At 35.6% G+C, this 19,653-nt stretch overlaps 1 protein-coding gene across 1 annotated transcript in view; it reads left to right on the top strand.

The window, feature by feature from the left end:
• The window catches only part of LOC132554811 (neurogenic locus Notch protein-like), a 79,170-nt gene that overhangs the window by 29,529 nt on the left and 29,988 nt on the right, over positions 1-19,653 (top strand). The window contains exon 6 of the mRNA XM_060219125.1: positions 2,544-2,677. Within this exon, the coding sequence (XP_060075108.1) occupies positions 2,544-2,677 (134 nt within the window). The remainder of the gene's footprint in view (positions 1-2,543; positions 2,678-19,653) is intronic.

Raw genomic sequence — 19,653 nt, forward strand, 5'->3', positions numbered from 1 at the left:
GGATTGTCTCTTATACTTTCAAGGTACTTAGTCATAGTAGCAATGCTTTTCCTAATATGCAAAGTGAGGCTTTGTTATTATGTTGTTAAAGACATGTCATTATCCTGTTTATTTCATTTGTAATATAATAGTAAGGAAACTACTAAACAACAGATTTTTTGTTGTGTTAATCTGATATCTATTATTAGTTTGGAGACACTCTCAAGTCAGTGTATGTACACTTATCTTTATTAATGATACCATATGTCTCTGCGGTGATATAGTGAACATTTTTACGAAAGTTTGCTCCATTTTTGTGAACATCCATTCACAACTCGCCTAAACTTTGCTGCTGAGGACACCGGAGTGGCCACATTTCTCCGGTCTACAGACGCCGACCGGCTTCCTGCATGGTGTATGGGCCGGTGTCTGTATCCTGTAATGCAGTCTTGACTTCCTGTGACAGTCTGATCTTATTATTGATTGGGTGTCGTGTGATTTCTCTATTACCAGCGACGCAAACTTAATTGGTCTTTCATATCACAGGCCAAACGTGTATCAATAATTAACATCATGATTAGTTAACAAACACGCCTTTTGTCCAATACAATACAGATCAGCTTGCTTGTCTCCTTAACAGAATAAATATTAGGTTTTGTCATCAATCCGTTTTGCTCTGATAAAAAGTGAGTAAGTTATTGGGTGATGGGTGAGGGCCCCTAGGGTGATGTAATCTGTGGCGTCAGGCCAGGTGAGATTGATTGGTTTTTAGCCAAGGTAGGAATTACTTTGTGAAATACTTAGACAAAACAGTAGAACAATGATTTATTACATGGTTTGTACATTTTGAAATGTGTTGCTGAAGCTATATAAACAAAAATTTGCTAATGTTCACTTTATGTCATTTGATAAAATAAATCAATGTATTTTTGGAATTACTGAGACCTTAAATAAGCCTTTAAAGCTATTGTTTATTCATTACTTGTTTTAAAATTCAAAATTATAAAAATGATAAAAGACTTTTTCTACATTTAAGTCACTGTCTTATCACTTTTATATGTCAAATAAAAGTCTATGACTACAGTTAGAATTTAGAAAACTCTTACTAACAGGGATAGGAAGAGGACAATAAATTGGGAGGTCTGGAGGTCATAAATCAGCAAACACAACTCCAGACAGTGATATTGATATATTGATAATACACCTTACCATCACAAAACAAGTACTGTCAACCATGAAGATGTAATGGTTATTTTTACCATTGGTCATTGTGCCACTATTTGTAAAGTCCAGTACAGTGTATAACTGTCCATCTGTTCACAATCGTGATAGGACTTATCTAGGATTAATGTGGAGTTCCTGTCTACATAGTGGTAATGTTAACAGTACTGTGTAGCTGTTATGTCATAGCTTTGTAATTAAATCATCACCTGTCAGACTGTCAGGTAGAGCACCTGTAGGCTGTATACCTATAAATATATAACTACTTATGATAGACAAGTAGTGTAGTGGTTGTAGATGTTTATATCAATAAAATGATATATGTTACCTAACAGTATTATATAAAGAGTTGTCTCCCATATTGTTTCAAATCAAAATTGCCAGGGGTAAATAATGAAATTAATTTGTTTTCTTTTTTAACAAGTTTGTCATTAATAACTTTCACAGGTGAAAAATAAAAAAACCTACTATAATGGGTTCTGGTTGTGGAACTTTTTAAACAGGAAATGTATGCACAGCAAAGTAGCATACATCCCTAATTAAAGTTTGTGAGGAAATGGCAACAAATTACACATCACACACTGGATAATTATTGTTAAAATCTCATATTATACTTAGGAAAATATACCTTACAATCCCAACAGGATGTATACTATCATATACCTATGTAAAAAAAATACACATCCGGTACTGATCTAGAATTACATTTCTACATGTATGGATATCAGATAAAGGTTTATCTTTCTGATGCTAAATTTAGAGAATCAAATCTTGCATAACATATGGTGACAATAGACTATGATGTAACGATTGTAAAGCGTATTGAATCATGCTTAACACCTACAATACTTTTTTGATCAAATTTACCCAGGTATATAAACGTATACTGGATAGGATCCTATAACAAATATTGACAGCTAATCTGCTCCATCCACAGTTGGTACCGGTTGTTTTCACCTGTAACATGATAGAGAATGGCATGATACAATTTATGTAAAAATATTAAAATGATATCCACAAAGAGATGATATCCATTGTGACTTTTAGTTGTTAGGATGAAAATCTACAAACATACTGCGCCCATCCTACAGTAAGCTCACAGTGTAAAGAAAACAATGAAATATCATTAGTTTATTAGGTTATCACTAGGCATGGGCTTATTGATAATAAATATGTAACCATACAGATACTGTTTTAGTACTACAGAAAAAAGCAAAAGTTAATTCTAATAATTTCAGAAGCAGATTAAATTGCTAAATTAAATTTCAAATGTTTTACAAATTAAGATTTTTATTTCAAACCATTGTCTTTCACCAATTTAATATCAGCCCTGTTTGTTGTAGCTGTAACTGCCCTATTAAGTACACTGGGAAGCACTGTGAGAGTCTGTTCATCCCTTGTACCCCAAGTCCATGTGAGAATGAGGGCACCTGCTTGGCCACCAGTGATTACACCTACCAGTGTCTGTGTCGCACAGGTAAGTACATACACCTACACCATCCAAGGATGGAGGGATTTGTTAATTGCAAATGTGGAAAGATATTATTTACCATCTGAGGGTGGAGGGATATTATTTACCATCTGAGAGTGGAGAGATATCATTTACCATGTGAAAGTGGAGGTATGGGAAGATGTGCTTTTGTAAGAAGAGTTTCAACTTTCTTTCACATCCTATTAATGATGAATATTTTTGTTGCGGTCAGTAGAAGAGACATTATAAATATTGTGGTCTCCAATACTTGGGTACTGTTACAGTACAAGACTTTACAGCTATTCTATTCAATTGAATAGTGTTTAGTACAATAGAGCCAAGCTTGGACAATGTCACTGGAGGAAGGTAACAGTTAGGGAGATCTAACAATGACATTATCCCCTACTGTTATACGGTGCTATTGTCCCCACACACAAAACGTTTACATAATTCCGGGAGCAGGGTACAGGTCCCGCTAACTGTCAACAAGAATGACGCAGACAACTTCAAAAGATTACCATGTCCACATTTATCCAATAGAAGCCATTTTTCGTATTGAAGAAATCATTTTGCATTATCTGTGGGTGCTAATTACATAAAGTGTCAGTATTTACTTAGCATAAGTTCACCAATTTTGGCGGTGTGATACATACAAATGGTGACAATAGAAGAAGTTTAGTAATGTAAGGCCGTGTTCCCTTCTGTTTACAACACCTGTTTACCTTCATTACCTCCACAACTGAACAGGTTCAGCTGTAAATAATTTCTCAATTATGGGGTATAAAAAGGACATTTAGAGTGTTTGTACAAGTTGTGGATTGGCTACGTTCTCACTGATTTACATGGCATTGTTGGCATGTTTTGTTGGTGCTGTATGTGGGTGAATGAGATCACCAGTCATGTACCTCATACGCTGTCCCCTTGTATCTGAATCCCACAGAATGACGTGGCAAAAGGGCTTACCATACTTATCCCAAATTTTTCACCCTTTTATATGAGTTAAAACTTTTTTAGTAAACAACGATTGGGCGGAAAAAGCTAATAGTTTAAATAAATATCCTTGCTTTCCGAGATGGAAGTGTTGAAGGAGTCTTAAGGTGGTATGGTATTTGAACCAATAAATTTTCACCTCTGATTAGGGAGTGAAAGGCAAAAGGTATTACTGTTAACCCCACATAGAATAACATGTAACACGGTCAAACATACTTACCCAGTACTTCTCTCAGCAACAAGTGTTAACTTTATCAACAAATCCTAATATCAAATCAATATTGGTAATATTTCTTTTCAAAATTTCTTATCAAAATTCATAGACGTGTCAGGAAGTGTTTTTTTTATTTATGTTATTAGATGTTGTTGGTCATGATCATCCTAACAGTGTAACACTCAGAGGAAATGTTTTCAAACCTTCTGTTTTATAGGACTTTGATTAAACCTATTTGTGCTAAAGTTTCTTTTTCATATGCATATGATTTTGATTTTATTTGCATTTTTTTAAGAGTTACTGCCCTTTGTAATGTTCTGCGTGTCCTCTGTCAGGTTGTGACCAATTTGTTTAAACCATATTGTGCTTTACTAACAGGAATAAGAACGTTCTCAGTGATACTTTAGATGGACATTTCAACTTTAACATTGGAAAGACTGTTCTTCTCTGTGATGCTATTTTTTTAATTCATTTATTTTCATTTGAGTTGGCGAGGTTCAACTAGAAACCCTTTGCTGAGGTCATGATACTTTATAATTATGATAATTTTTATCAGAAAACATCTTATACATGAAGTTGGTCAACATTGTCTGCTGGTCATTTGTGATGCTGTAATTTTGGTCTGTTAAATATTAGAGAATATTAAGTTAAGATCATTTTAGGGGCTGTCCTTAAATGTCAGGTCTCCATTTACATGCCAACCCTAACTGCAAGGGATTAGGCTGCCCATGAGAGGGTGACCATATTAGGTGCTAACGGTATGTAATGCACTTGTACGTGACACGAACAAGGTATGGAAGAGTTTTCCGGTACAAGCTGACTAATTTGTAGAGTAGAGAAAGGCCCTCATGGGTGGTATAAGTAGCCCTAAGTGGAACACAGTTTTCGCCCTAATGTTATACACAGAATGATACTTTCAATAGTCGTAGGATTTAGTTATATCACAAATATACATATACTGGGGCAAATATCTAGTGTCTGGCTTATATGATATATCATTTCATAAATACATATTTTGCTGATATGCAGTAGATTTTGAAAACAGAAGATCTATACCTCCTTGTTTTTATGTCATGTCATACTCTTAAAGAGAAAGTTTGATTCACACAGTGCTTGCTGTCTTTCATGGTTTCCAGGTTGTTACTGCTGTTGCAATAATAGAATAGAATATAATCTGTGCACCACGTTGTCACTCCATACATGCTATTGACTTTAACCACTATTCCTCCATATACACTATTATGGCCTTCTGTTCAACTTTTCAGACCAAAATTTTACATCAGGTTTAGGAACTTAATAATACTTTATGTGATATAGCCATGTGTCCATCTTATGCAAGATCTATAGAGCAAGTTTCCAATTTTGTATCGAAAAATATTTATAAATTTCATACAGCACATATGAAACAGAAACAATATCAAATGTGTTTGTACTATGTACCAACATGTGGACATTCATGAAATTTCTTTGATCCTATTCCAAGTCAGCAGTGCCATACCTATTCTATGAAAAAAGAGACGTCACTCTTGTCATGACACCCTATCTATCCTCTTAATTCTGTTATTACATATGTAGTATATATGCCAGGTATAGTTACTAGTCTCATTATCAAGCCTACGAATGAAAGAAATACGAATACGAATCTTTATATTTCTATGTTTGTTTTGATTTAAAATAAATACAGCTGGTTCTTTGAAATATTTCTATTGGATTGAAGCTGTCTGATATAACAAGGTTCTTTGATAAAAAAAAATGATTGTCAATATGGGATAAAAATGTATAGAACTCCTGCGTTAGTCCCTAGGAGAGATACATACAGGACAGGTGACCTAGGAGAGATACATACAGTACAACACAGAGCATTTGTTGGCTAGGAGAATCGTGATATAAGCTATTTGATATTTGTTCCCAGGGTAGTTCAGCTATGGCTGGCAAGTCTCTTTTTGGCTCATTTTTGGATTGTTTAAAAGTCAATTTTTGTCTTGTAATAACATAGTGTCAACCCAGATACCAGTCCAACCCTCTGCTTTATTAAAATGTTATCTAAAATTACATTGTATTCTGTACATTTCGATAGGTGGAATAGGGCTTTAAGTGTCACCCCGCAGGGGTCACTTCAAAGGCTCAAGAATAGTAGGGATTCCTTTTTTAAAATATTGTACTTAGTCCTAAAAATGCAGTTTTTATTGATTAAGATTATGATAGTAAAGTCTTTTTGTTGAGGGACATGGACGAGAAGAGGGTGTGAGGATGCAATTTTGTGTATTTTCAGTATGGTGTTAATAGTTCAAGCCCTTGCTCCTCATTGGGCCTCTGTGAATAAGGTGCTTTGATCATTTGTATAGAAACTTTCAATCAATACATCCAATATGATATCAATAAGGCTGGTCCTTGTGTCGCTCTACCTGTCAAATTAGACTACGTATGACAGCCAACATCAGTCCTTTATCCAGGTATTCCTCTCTGGCTTTACAAACTAAATTCATCTTTATTCACCTGAAAAACTACATCTGTTGCCGGGGAAACATCATAAAACACTGTTGAAAAATTAAAAAGGAAAATGACATCCCATGCTCAGTTCGGGTGTTCAAATCTGTTCAAACAGTGACATTGATAGGAAACAGAATGAGATTTGAGTTGCTGAAGCCGGAGATCAAACATGAGGCCCAGGTGACCAAACTGTGTAGTTATTGTCCACAACACTTACCTGTTTATTTGTTAGCTGTTTTATTGTTACCTGTGTAGAGAATGGCTTCAATGGAAATTGTACCTTACCTGTACATAGGTCACGCACAAATATTGATTATAAATTATTTTTGAAATCTGAACAAGGATGATTCAAACTCTTGTATACACAGGGAAATGGAGGTCTATAACAGATTAATAAAGGGGAAAGTATGTGGGACTGTTACACTGTGTCAGTCTACATTGGTTTGAAAGAAATTCACTTAAATATCAAAAGAGATTTTAAATTTAATCAATGTTGAGATAAAGGAGAGTTTCTGTGTAGAAATGAAAACCAGGACATGTTTCAGCCTTGCCGTTTATGGTTTATTATAGAAAAACAGAAAGGATAATATTGGGGAAAAAATGAATATAAATTTGTAGTGTATTTAGGGCTTTGTCTGATTTCATCGAAATCTGACTAAGTAAATTTTATTTTTTCAAACAAATGAGTTAAAACTAGGAAAGCTTAACTCCTGTGAGTATTTCTCTTGTAAACAATGACATCACCTAGAAACTAAATCTAATTTCCTTATTTGACACTGGTCTCTGCTAGAGATCCTAGAAAAACTAAAATACGTGTGTACATTGATGTGTATAATAAGGGACAAGGAAAAAATTCAATTGTGGAGGCAGACAATCAGGTGTAAGTTACAGATGTAGTAGTCATCTGTTTTATTTACGGATTTCTAATGAATTCTTGTCAGGTTTTCTTATTGTATTCCGTCCCACTCACCTGTGTCTCCATACAAAACTAACTCATTGTTGAAGAGCTTTAGTTTCTCCATCTCGCACACACTCATCATTTGGATTAAAACATCTACTTAAAGTACGACCATAAATTTATTTAATGATGATCAATTAATGCCTTTGTTGCGTTGTGTTGTGCCTGTCAATGATGAGGCGAAATGAGTGCCGCAGTGACTTGCAAACAGAAGCTTGCGGAGAGAGAAAGGCAGCGTTAAGTCTGTATTGATGTTTGACAGGAGAGTTCTCTACATTACCTGGCCCGATGACTGTCAAGTCTGGCTTTTATCCACGGCTTTGTTGGAATTATTGTGTGATTAGGTTTGTTTAGGAGAAGGATACAATAACTAGCTGCTTATCATCTAGAGAGGTAGACGAGAGGAAGAAATCAATATCTTGATTTGATCTTCACACGCATCATTAGGCAACATTATAGAGCGTGTGTAGAGACAGGGACTCATCGCCAGTGAGGGGTTGGAAGGAGATGGGCCAACACTGTAAAATGCAGTGGTGCACATGTTTCGATAATACCTGATACACACAATTGCCTATTACCTGTTGTAATTAAGTGGTGGTGTTGAGAGGGAATATGCATAAGATAAAAACAGCCTGGTTTAATTATAGCTCAGTGCTCCAATGTCATCTTACCAAGGGCTTCAAATCACATCACACACACCAATAGTCGCATTGCTTGTTATTTAATACAGAAAACATGTTAGTCATTACAAAATAATGTCATCGTTATGTCATTTACAGTCGCTACCAAACGCCAGCAACTTTCTCAAGTTTTCAGCGAGATAACAAACAGTACATCTCTGAAATATGAGAAAGTGATTTTTGTAATCTGATTTTAAAAAATGGATATGGATGCATGTAACCCTTTAGGGAAGGTGGAGTACTGTGGAAAGGTTAAAGAATACTGAGGAACAAGGTATGACTAAAGGGACATTGGAAAAAACGGTAGAGATGCTTTCTCATCACATTTTCTACAGGTTTTTAATGTCAATAGAATAGGATTTCTTGTGATACAACCAGTAAAAGATGCAGTAGAGATACTGCAGAGAAAGGTAGGAGATTGAAGAGAGATACCCAGTAGAGATTGAACAGGGGATGCTCTAGAGTGAAAAGCTAGGAGAGACAATGTAGAGAGAAATGGATGCTATGAGAATTTGCAGAGTGGGATGCTAGGACACACTGTAGAGAGGGATGCTAGGAATCATTCAAGAGAAGGGGCTAGTAGACACTGTAGTAGAGAAAGCTATTTGCAGACACAGTAGAGAGGGATACTAGGAGTCAGTACAAGGGTGCAAGGAAATACTAGAGAGATGCAAGGAGACTCTGTAAAGACTTTTGTTTAGTTTGTAGAGAGATGTGCTAGAAGACACTATAGAGAGGGGTGTCATGAGATGCTGTAGAGAAGGTAGTTGACCTGATAAAGAAAACTGTAGAGACCATGAGTCAGGAGCAATTAGGAACATATTATTACATAGACCTAGTTAGTAAAAGAAGAATTTGGTAGAAATAGTTTATTGGATAAGTACCTTTGTAAAATTTGGAAGGGTGTAACTATTACCAAGTGCCTAGTTATCTTACTAATTTAATGAGCACAGTTTTACTGAGGAAGTCGTCTACACACTATTTAACCTGTGACCTTGCGACAGGGTCAGTTTTGGTTGAAGTCGTCTACGCCCATAGTGATTACCTGTTGTCCAGGTAGTGTGATGGTCATCCTACAATGGCCAGTCACCATGGCTACCAATGCCCCTGTCAATGTATGTACCAAGTGATGGAGTCTTTATTACCTGTATTTTACCTGTTGGGACACAATGGTGTATACACATACAGGGGCCATTACCCGTCTAAATGGATAACAGACTTCCGGAGATAATGTTCTCCAATCTTCACCAAGTCAATGCTAAAATTGACTGTGCAAACAGATTATCTGCAGACATCAACTGTTGAAAGTTGTTGTAAATAAGTTACCTGAACAATTTCCTCTTTGATGTTGTTCAGTACACAAACAATTGTCACACATAAAAACAGTCAGTGTTGTTATAAACCCATATACAAATGATGCTTATTTTGCTAATTGAAGGAAACAAGTGTATCCAGTCTGGAAAAGCTTCAGGGATAGAAATAATCATGTCAATCTTTGGTTTGATCAAACTTATTTAATTTAGACAGGATTTACAGCATTCAATTTGCTACTTCTACAAACAAGAGGAAATATAGATGTAGTGTATTAGAATTCTGATAGATCATTGAATATCATCAAATAAATGCTGGCAGCCAATCAGATTGTCCTTCATCTGATGCTTGTCTGGTTATGTGTAATTACAGACTAGACATTGGTATTTGTTAGAAGTGACAATGATGGCCAACAGAATTGTCTGTATCCTGTGACAATAAACATCCCGACCTCAAAAGGATGTTATCAAATTATGGGCCTAGTGATGGTGTATGTGAGCAGCAGTGATACCCTGGCACTTCCTGAGAGGAACGTATAAACAATGGCCTCCTAAATTCCTGTATCACTCGGCCACCCAACACCCATCTTACTCTCAGTCCACACCGATCTTTAATTACATCAACTCGTATCACTACTCTGTGTCATTAATTAGACCTGTGTCCACACTCTGCGACACCTGAGCATAGCTCGTTAGTGCCAGGTAAATGTTCACTGACCACTGGTAAGGGGTGCCCCTTTAAGTGAACTTGGTGTGTATGGTCTCACGGCCCTGGGTTTATAGCCCTGTAGAAGCCAATACAGCCAGTCAGCTTTCTCACGCCCCACTGGGTCTGCGCTGCCAGCCATTGTAGGCATCATCTGCATGTGAATGGCCGACTTGCCCTGTCCCAAACCATGTGATCACAGCCTAGCCAGCCAGCCGTGTGAGGAAAGTGTAGAGCAGTCAATGTGTGTCTAACTTAGGACCTACTCATAACCACTACTAAGTTAGAGCTGAAAACATGAGTGTTGTGTGTCAACAGTGGAGCTGACTTTAGTTGACAGTGCCCAGTGTCTATCCCACAGTGTACATGTTTACTGTGTAACTGTACATGTTTATTCTCAGTGGTGTTAAGTATGAGGGACACCTGTGTTAGGAAGACTACCTGTTTAGGTACCTGTAATTTTGGTACTCTGTGGATGTATAGAGTGTAACAGTGATTTTTCCACCCTAACTGTGCCTTATGTTGATGTGTCATGTTCTAAACCGGGATTCTCTTAAATTCACTCTGGATTACTTCATCATCTACAAAATCAATTCCTCAACACTGCAAATCTCTGCTTTTGGGTGCAAAACACTATGGGAAGTTAGAACCACTGCCTCAAAATGAAGAAATTGCGAGCACATAAATGCTCTGAAGTTGTGAGGTTTCTCCTTGTATTATATGTGTTTGGTAAGTTTATCTTCAATAAGTACAGATATTTGTTTGTGAAATGAATAATACAAGATAGGCTGAGAAATATATTTGACTTTTTAAAGAAGAAGCTGTGAGATCTACAAGTTTTGTAATTCATTTATTGTAAAATCCACTGAGAATCTTGTTTTCTATGAGTTGAGATTTTTTGACAAAATTTAGTCAAACTAACATGTCTGTTTATGTGATTTAAGAAAGAACCAGGGAATTGATTGATAAATATCCATGTGGAAGTTAATATCCAGGCATGACTGCTTTTTCACCAAGGCTGTAGAATTTTATCTTGATGTCTCATTTTAAAATTTACTACTTTGGGGTATATGAAACAAAATATTGTCAGTCCAATGTAATTTTCACACACTAAAAAAAATAAATAAAATTCAGAAAGAAAAAGGACTGATGTGTCAATTTTACATTGTAAGACAGAGATTTTTTAAAAAGTTTTGTCATGAATATAAAGATATTCTTTTTTTTTTCCTGTAAAAGATTGGCCAGTAATTTTATAAGAGCATAGTTGTTGTTTTTTTTCTAAAAACTTACATAAATTTGTTTTAGAAAGAAAGTAACAAATGGAATTTAGTAAATGGGTTTTTTTATGTAGTTCTCTTTTATATATATTAAAGTACATGTAATTCTTTACATTCAAGTCTTCCAAAAAATAAAATATCAGTTTCATATGAGACAAATTTGAAACCATGAAAATAATATAACAACATGGGCCTATTGTAGTTCTGTCAAACATCAGGAACTAAGTTACATTCCCACACGTTTCATCTTACAGCCATAATTTACAGGTAAACCTAGGAAAAACAGTTGATATGACCTCTTCTCTTTAGATGTATTACATGTGGAACACAAAAGTGTTTCCTATCAGTGATCATGTTCTCGACCTTCATAACACCCGTCTGGTTACAAGACAACATTACATACATTCAGAAACCATATTTCAAATTTTTTCTTTCCATATTATCTTATTATGTATTTTCTTTAAAATGACACATACAATTATTCTATAATTTCACTAATTGGCTGGTACGATACTATCTAAACAATTGAGGGACAGGTGTAATTATGTAAATATCTGTTCACAATGGTTACCTGTAATAAACTTGTCAAATTTAACTTACTACCTGACCCTAAATAGTTTGGGGTCTGCTTAGGATAGACATGTTCTATTTAACGAAATGAAATTATTTTACATTCTTCTCAAACTGAGAAAATTTGAGCATGATTTTGTAATTTAACCATTGTCTAGATGGAAATTTAACATAGAAATTATATGTGTTCCTATATCCACATGCCCTTGGTATGAAACCCGACATTCTGTAAGTATGTGGTAGTTTGATGACAAACATGCTTCCAAATGAAGAATAGAATTTGGTCTATCTTGTCTGAGTTAAGAGTTCATTGGGTAATTATTTTACTGGTCCAGTAGCACCCTGTAGCTAGAGACCTTTCACAGGTGAGCAATACAGGTGAGTAAATTAATTAGGGCCAAACTTTACAGTTAGGTGAGAAATCCAAGCTGTTAGTCCCACTCTATTAAAGCTGTCATGACTGCAGTCACTGTCAACATTGATGTCAAGATTAGCTCTAACTAGGGGTGTGAGTCCCTTCACTCTGTGGACAAAACTAATCAATATTATTGAACTGTCCCCACACCCCAGGGGCCAGATCACTTCATATTTATTGTAAGATTGAGTTAGAAATTGTCAAATGTTTGGGTAGAATGGTGTAAATCCCTTGGGTCCGAGTTAAGTTTTTACAGAATTTGACGTCTCCATTTGGTTAAGGAGTGGCACAAGGTTGGAATCTCTTTGTGTTCTAAATTGTCAATGTAACACATTTTCATTAAATGATAAAAGGAAAGAAACTAATTCTCGTTGCTTGTGTAGTTGTTTGTGAAGATTAGAGTTTATCAGTGAGAATGTAGGGTGACAGGATGGGCTAGTGGGGTTTACCAGTCAGGAACTGACAACACATTTATGTTGACAACTTTCACATACCTAATACTTTATATTGATAATATTCACCTAAGCTTTTTTTAATTACCAATTTCAAATAAATTTTTTAAATATTTTTCATGTAATTCTGGGAAAACGTTTTTATTGGTTATATCTTATCAAGGAAAATATTTTCTTAAAAATCAAATCAACATTTTTTTTTTCACACTAGATGAAAAGATTAAGGATATTATTGTTCATAAAAAGGGGGCATTTAGATAAATAATGCAGATTCAGTTTAGTTTAAAACTGATAACCAACAATTTTACTTTCCTTTTGGTCTCCACTCAGGCTTTCCCACATCAATTACAAAATAAGGTTGAAATTAATGGAATGGAAAATTGCTTATATAATGAGTACCTGAATTTGATTTGATGAAAATTTCACTAAATTGGGAACCTAATGCAGTACTAATAGATCACATACTCAATAATTTGCCTGTAAATTACTTCAAGTGAATCAGATTTCTTTTCATTTATACTGTATACATTGGGTATACTAGTTTACAGGAGGCATGTGGTATATGTCTTCTTCAGTAACTAGTCTCACCCTTGTGACTGGGATCAGTGATAAGGACAGGCAACATACGGAACAGTTTAGGGATATGTATGGAGGGAGCTGATGACATCAAGAGTGTGGCTTCCCACTGGGGGGCAGCACTAAAGGTCTGGTTCCCAGGGGATTCCCAGGGGCCAGGGCGCCTGTGTAAATACACAGTAATAAACATCACCATCAAATCCTAACTAGACAAGGCCTTCCCTTAGGACTCTGCAGCTGCATCAGCTGTGGTCAGCAGCCATCAGGGTGGTCAAAATAGGTCTTCACCTCCCGCCATATCAGCATTGGTCACAGTAGTCATCAGGGACAGTCAGAATTAGTCTTCATCTCCCCGCCATATCAGGTTCAAAGTCTGTCACACAGGTTTATCATTTCATCATTATGTACCAATTAAGGCCACACATTAACAGTATTGGAGCACAGAAACAGGTGCCTACGGTTTTTCTGATCTCTTGGATGAAAGTGATAACATTCCTGCTCAATGGTCCCTATTACTAACTTGTAATATTGGTAACAAACATCTCAGTAAACAGGTGCCTTAGATTGTTGACTGAAGACTTTGACATATAAGTTTTTTTTAGTTTCCCTTGGGTACCTTTAGTTTGAAGGAGCTTACTTTCATCCTGTAATGTGTCCCCGAACCCCATTTAGTTTCCTCACACTTGTTTTTCTTCTTGTAAGGAAAAGCACTTGTAAACCCTAAATAGGTCCCTGGGGTCCAGAAGTACATGGGAATGGTTTAACTTTGGGAGCTCTATGGCAGAGAAAGGCTAATTGTCCCCATCTTATGAACAGCTACCATAGCTAATTGAAAAAGTCAGAGGAATGCAGCTTACACTAACCAGACAAAAACGGGCCATATCTACCTTTTAAGTTTTAATAGATTTACCATTTAAAAAGAATTTATTAACTGAATATCTTCATTTAGTGAAAATGTAAATTTGTACAATGCATGAATATAAGCTTACACAAAACTAGTTTCTAGATGTACAATTGCAGATTTGAAACCAAATAAGAAATAAGATTATCTGATTTGTGGAAGTTGGAAGCTGCCAATGCATTTGCTGCGATTATTGCTGGGTGTGGGAAAGCTAGGGTGTTGGAACTGTAACAGGTCATCAAGCTACACTTATATAATCTGTGGCCACCTCACAGGAGTCACACAGTCACATCAGCATTTCTTTGGTGGGAATAAAAATATCAGGGTGCACCAGTTAATGGTGTTCCCCTTCCTTTTCACCTAGATTTAATCATCAGATAAAAACATTGTTGTTGCTTCAAGTGACACGATCAAATCTGCAATAAAACAGATACGTGTTGCTGTATTGAACTTTATAAAAAAAAAGTCAAGTTCTCTATCATATCTACATGTGGGATAAATCGGTAGGGACGTATAATATACGTCCCTGAAATCGGTAAACAGTCATCAGTTTACAAGTTCATACCTAATTATAATTTCCCTGTCAAAATAAGGCTGATAATTGTCATGTTTTTAGTAAAAAAGCACAAACATCAACATTTGTTGTGTGCAGAATGACATTTCAATGTTATTCTACTAAAGTATTGAAATTATTCATGAAAAAAATATTTACACAGAATAGGATGCAGGTGTAAATATGGAAAAGTACTACACAAAAAAAGAGAAAACTAAACGAGAGTTTGGAGAGATATCATGGAATTTTACAAAACTAGACAATAATGTATTCAATGATGAATTTCAAGGACTTCATAATTTCTGGTGGATGCAGTTTTTTCAAATTGGGAGGACATTTTAAGAAGTAATTTTTTAATTTTGTTAATCTGGGCATATCAAGGAATCAAGCTGTATTTGTCGAGGTCGGTTATTTACATATATCTATATAAGGTAGAAATTGTTGATTTGGTCAGTTGTTTTAATAGTGTTACTGCCCTATAAATCTATAATGACTGATGACCATGGGTTTGTAGATCTAGATTTTATTGTTTTGTGATCACAGAATGGTCGTTGTAGCAGTGACAGGGAGATGCCTTTACTCCAGCCCTATTCCCGTTTTACAGCCAAAATCACTTACACCTGTACAGTATTGACATATAAAATAAATTACAGGTATGAAAAAGTCCATAAAGGTGTCAAGCCTGCAGCATGTTAGTTTGGTAATGACATTAGGAACTGACCACTTACTGTTGTTCCTATATACACAAGCACCTGCAGGAGGAACACTGACCGATAGATGGACTTTGGCAAAAAACTTTTGTTCGTTAACATTGTATTAGGTAAAAAAGGGAAAACTCTGGGGTTTTTTTTTATATATAAAAAATAACACTGTTTCATAAGAATATTTTCAAAAAAGGTTTACGTTTCATTAAAACAGATCTGTTAAGAGGTTGAACTAATTTATTTTTTGGACTGCTTTATGTTTGAGATACTTGAGTTAGATTTTCTAAAATTAGTAAATTCCTATGTGAAAGTTGAGTAGTTCCCTGCAATTGAGGAAATGGGCGTCATTAGAGGTATGGGCTACAAGTGTTTTGTGGAGTGCTGGCCTATATGTTTATGAAGAGGCTAAAGGTTGACTATACAAAATACAAAATCAGTATAGTTAAAAGTCCCCTAGAACTAGGACAAGTGTGAAATATTCTGAGCTTCTACTCTTTCAATTTACTTAACTTCTGAAAAATATGATGTAATTTTACTTCAGATGGAAATAAGTTATTTAGATTTATGTATATATATATTTTTTATTTCATTTTACAAGAAAATCATGAAAGCAAATGTTGATCACAAGAAAGACATTTTAGTGTAAAACACAGACGCTAAGTTGGTATAAGGAGGAATTGAAAAAGGTTGTCATTTTAAATAACAGGTCAGCTTTTAGAGTAGGCCCTCAGTGTCGGGAGGGGACTGTAAAGTGTTTATATACCCTTAGTTATCTTCAGTCACAGGATTCTGATAACACTTAATGAACATTTCTCCTGTAATTGGTAAAAGGTAATAGTTTCCCTGATAAGGAGACTTGAAAAGTCGAGATTTCAGAGAAAATTAAGGTCAAACCGACAGTTTTTCGTGTGATTGCATTTCTTTTCCACGATCAATCTTGTGTCCATGACTTTCTAGGGTTACACTGTTTGGTAGGACTGTTGTACTGTTGATGCAGATTGGAGATTCACTTCAGCAATAGGATATATACAACAATAGGGTTAAGACTTTTTAAGAATTGAAAGTTTTCAGCACATGATTTTGATAGAAAAAAAAGAAGTCTAGTTTCGTTTTGAAATTCACTGAGTGGTATTTTATGGTTGTGGTTACAGAAGCCTGTAATGGATAAGTTATAATGACTCAGTGTTGTGTAATACAGTCCTGACATCATGATTGGCAAAAATTTTTAACCATTCATCATGTGACACTTTAAACATAGTTTAAATTTACAATTTTTGTTTCAAGAAATTAAAATTTCCTGTTATCATGAAGGACCCATTAGCTTTCTGTAAAGTGGGAGTGAATGTCCTTGTTTCTGTATGTGTGTAGGGTGTACGTATGACAAAACTTCAGATACTATCTCACACTCTTTACACTTCATCCACGTGTTGATCATATGTTTGTGGTAAGTCCTGAGCTTATTTTCTCAAGGGTCAAAAAGTAAAAGTTATTGGAGCAGGGGCAGAATTAAATGCCTGATTTCCATCCTCATTAGGGATACCACAAAATTCACAAATTCTGACCTGGTCTCAGTGCATGGCTCCTCATTGTCCCTGTAGCATAAGTGGACCAAACAATGAGGGTTTGACAATACTAAAAGGGACTCTTTGTGGACTCTGAAACTGTTTGACTGGCCTCTCTGTGGTCCTGTCTCATTCTAATAATCGGCTTAGTAGGGGTATAGATATGTGGCTGAGATTGGCGGGTACCTATCACACTAACAGTGTACAGCTTTCACTACCTGAGTACCCATAAATGCCTAATATTATTTCACTGGTATGTAATTTCTTCGAGTGCCTTACTGTACAATACAGACAGATTAAGCTAGGGGCCCATACAAGGGTGAATTTTTCAAACCCTCAGGCTTCAGTATGATTTCATTTTATATATTTTTTCAAAGGTTGAAATAGAAAATTAAAAAATTAAAAAAAATTTTTTTTTAAATAAATTCATCAGTAAATTTAGAAGTGGAAATCATTGACATGGAAAAAAATGATTTGCTGTCTTATTTGAGAAAGATTGTTTCTTTAACTTCTGTATCAGTGGTAGGTATGACTTGGATGAAATTATGTGTCCTTATGGGTAAAACCTGTGCCTATCCAGTTGTTCTTACGTCTTACGTCGTGGTGTACCCGAGAATTGGATAGATTAGCATTACTGAGATCTCATTTAGAGAGCTTGTATGAAAACATTACCAAATATCCTCACTATAAACACCAAGAAGATCTTGTTTTGTCAACGCGTGCTATTATCTTTAGGTATAGCTCTTGCACTACAGAACGATTCCTACTCTTGACAGAACGATTCCTACTCTTGACAGAACGATTTCTACTCCTCAGGCATGACTTATCATTATTTACTTGTCTATTGTTCAGAATCATGCTGAACACTAATACACTACACTCAAAGATTTAAAAACTTCATGATAGGTATTATGGGGAAGTGGTTTAAATCTGATGGAAAGATTAATGTGTATCTAGATGTATGAGTGCCCCCAGGGTACCTCCATGTTGGGGTGCCACTAATTCACTATTGTTCTGTACGGTATGAGCAGTACATTACCAAGAATAAACAAACATGCATAGCCCCTTAAATAGTCCTGGTAAGTGCCCATATATTCTACTGCAGGTGACATGTAGACTTCAGATTTCCTTTGTTGTTGTAAGAGTGATATAGACAACCTTTGTCCTGTCTCATTCCTGTGGTCTAGCTCATGTCCAGCTGGTCAAGGACTGGTCATTCTGAAGGCATGAAGAAACTTTACAAATTATATACATAATTTGTAAACACTGTAAAATGTCTACTTAATTGTTTTTAAAATTTCTTTTATAATTGACTTTTGATAATCTTTCAAGAAATGGTGTTTGTATCAAGTTTATATTGTGTTCAATAAAAATGGCTAAAATACCATATTTCTTCTGATACATATTTTTAAAAAATTATAATTAAAAATAAGAAGAAGTTGTTTTTAATACCCACAACATCTTTTGATTTTTTTTAGTAGAATTTTTCAGACATTTAAATAACCGTTTATGTCAACATACATTATTGATGTCTGTTGAAAATTAACTTGTAATTTAAATATTGTCTCAAAGTATAACGATTGAGAATTATTGAAATCTGTGCCTGACATTGAAAATAGAAAATACAGAATGTAACGATCAATTTTTTCATATTACCTTACCTTTCTCCTGCCCGGTTATCATGTAGATAATAGCCAGGTGAAACCGGCGATCACATAATGGTCTATGTTTGTGTAATGCAAAAGTCATGTCAAGTGTTTTAATGTTGGTGAGTTTGTGCCAACATCGGGCGACATTGGAATAGGATGAATAGGTAACAGATTGGGTCACTACTTTTAATCCATCGATTCAAACAGATTCTGCTTACACAAAGGTGCTGTCTTTTTTTAGACACAACAAAATATTTCATTTTTAACATTTTTATGTACATTTCATGGTATATGTAATTTGACCTTTCAAGTGAATGGAATTGACCCTAATACTTAATTCAAAGGACAAGTTCATTGCAAGTATTTTTTATTTGATCAGCAACTTGAATATGATAAAGTTGTCTTCCTCTGATATAGTGTTGATATAGTGTTTTGTGATGAGTGTGCTATCCTCCCCTTGAAGACGGTGATGTAGTGCTAAGCTGGTCTATACAGTGACATCCTCACGATGACTTAGTGTGGTCACAAACCTACCCTAAGTCAGTGTGATGCATTGTCCTCCGGATAAAACCCATTGGAAAAGTTAGGAATGTAGATGGTCCTGCCTGACACTCTACTTTGAACACTTGAAATTCTGTATAGGCGTAGAATTGTGTAGATTGTTAAACATTGTGTCGTGCCATGGGGAGGGAAGCGGACCCTTAGGGCCCCTGTCATCTGTGAAGTTCCCAGGGCGAGTTCTAGCACTGCTAACTCTACACATATTTACCCTACCGTACCTATGTGAACCACTAACACAACATCTGTCAACTATTCTGACGTTGATTGTGACAAATTTAATGTAAATTGAGTAAAATTACTGAAACCCTGATCATGTGACGTTAGCAATCTAGCAATGGTGGAGAGTTGTTTCTGGAGGCTGTTTAAATGGGATGATATGGTTTTGCAAGGGGAATGGGAGACCTTTACACCGAG

This window comes from Ylistrum balloti, unplaced genomic scaffold (assembly GCF_031769215.1).
Source record: "Ylistrum balloti isolate Yb309-2 unplaced genomic scaffold, AGI_CSIRO_Ybal_v1 Utg370444, whole genome shotgun sequence".
NCBI lineage: Eukaryota > Metazoa > Mollusca > Bivalvia > Pectinida > Pectinidae > Ylistrum > Ylistrum balloti.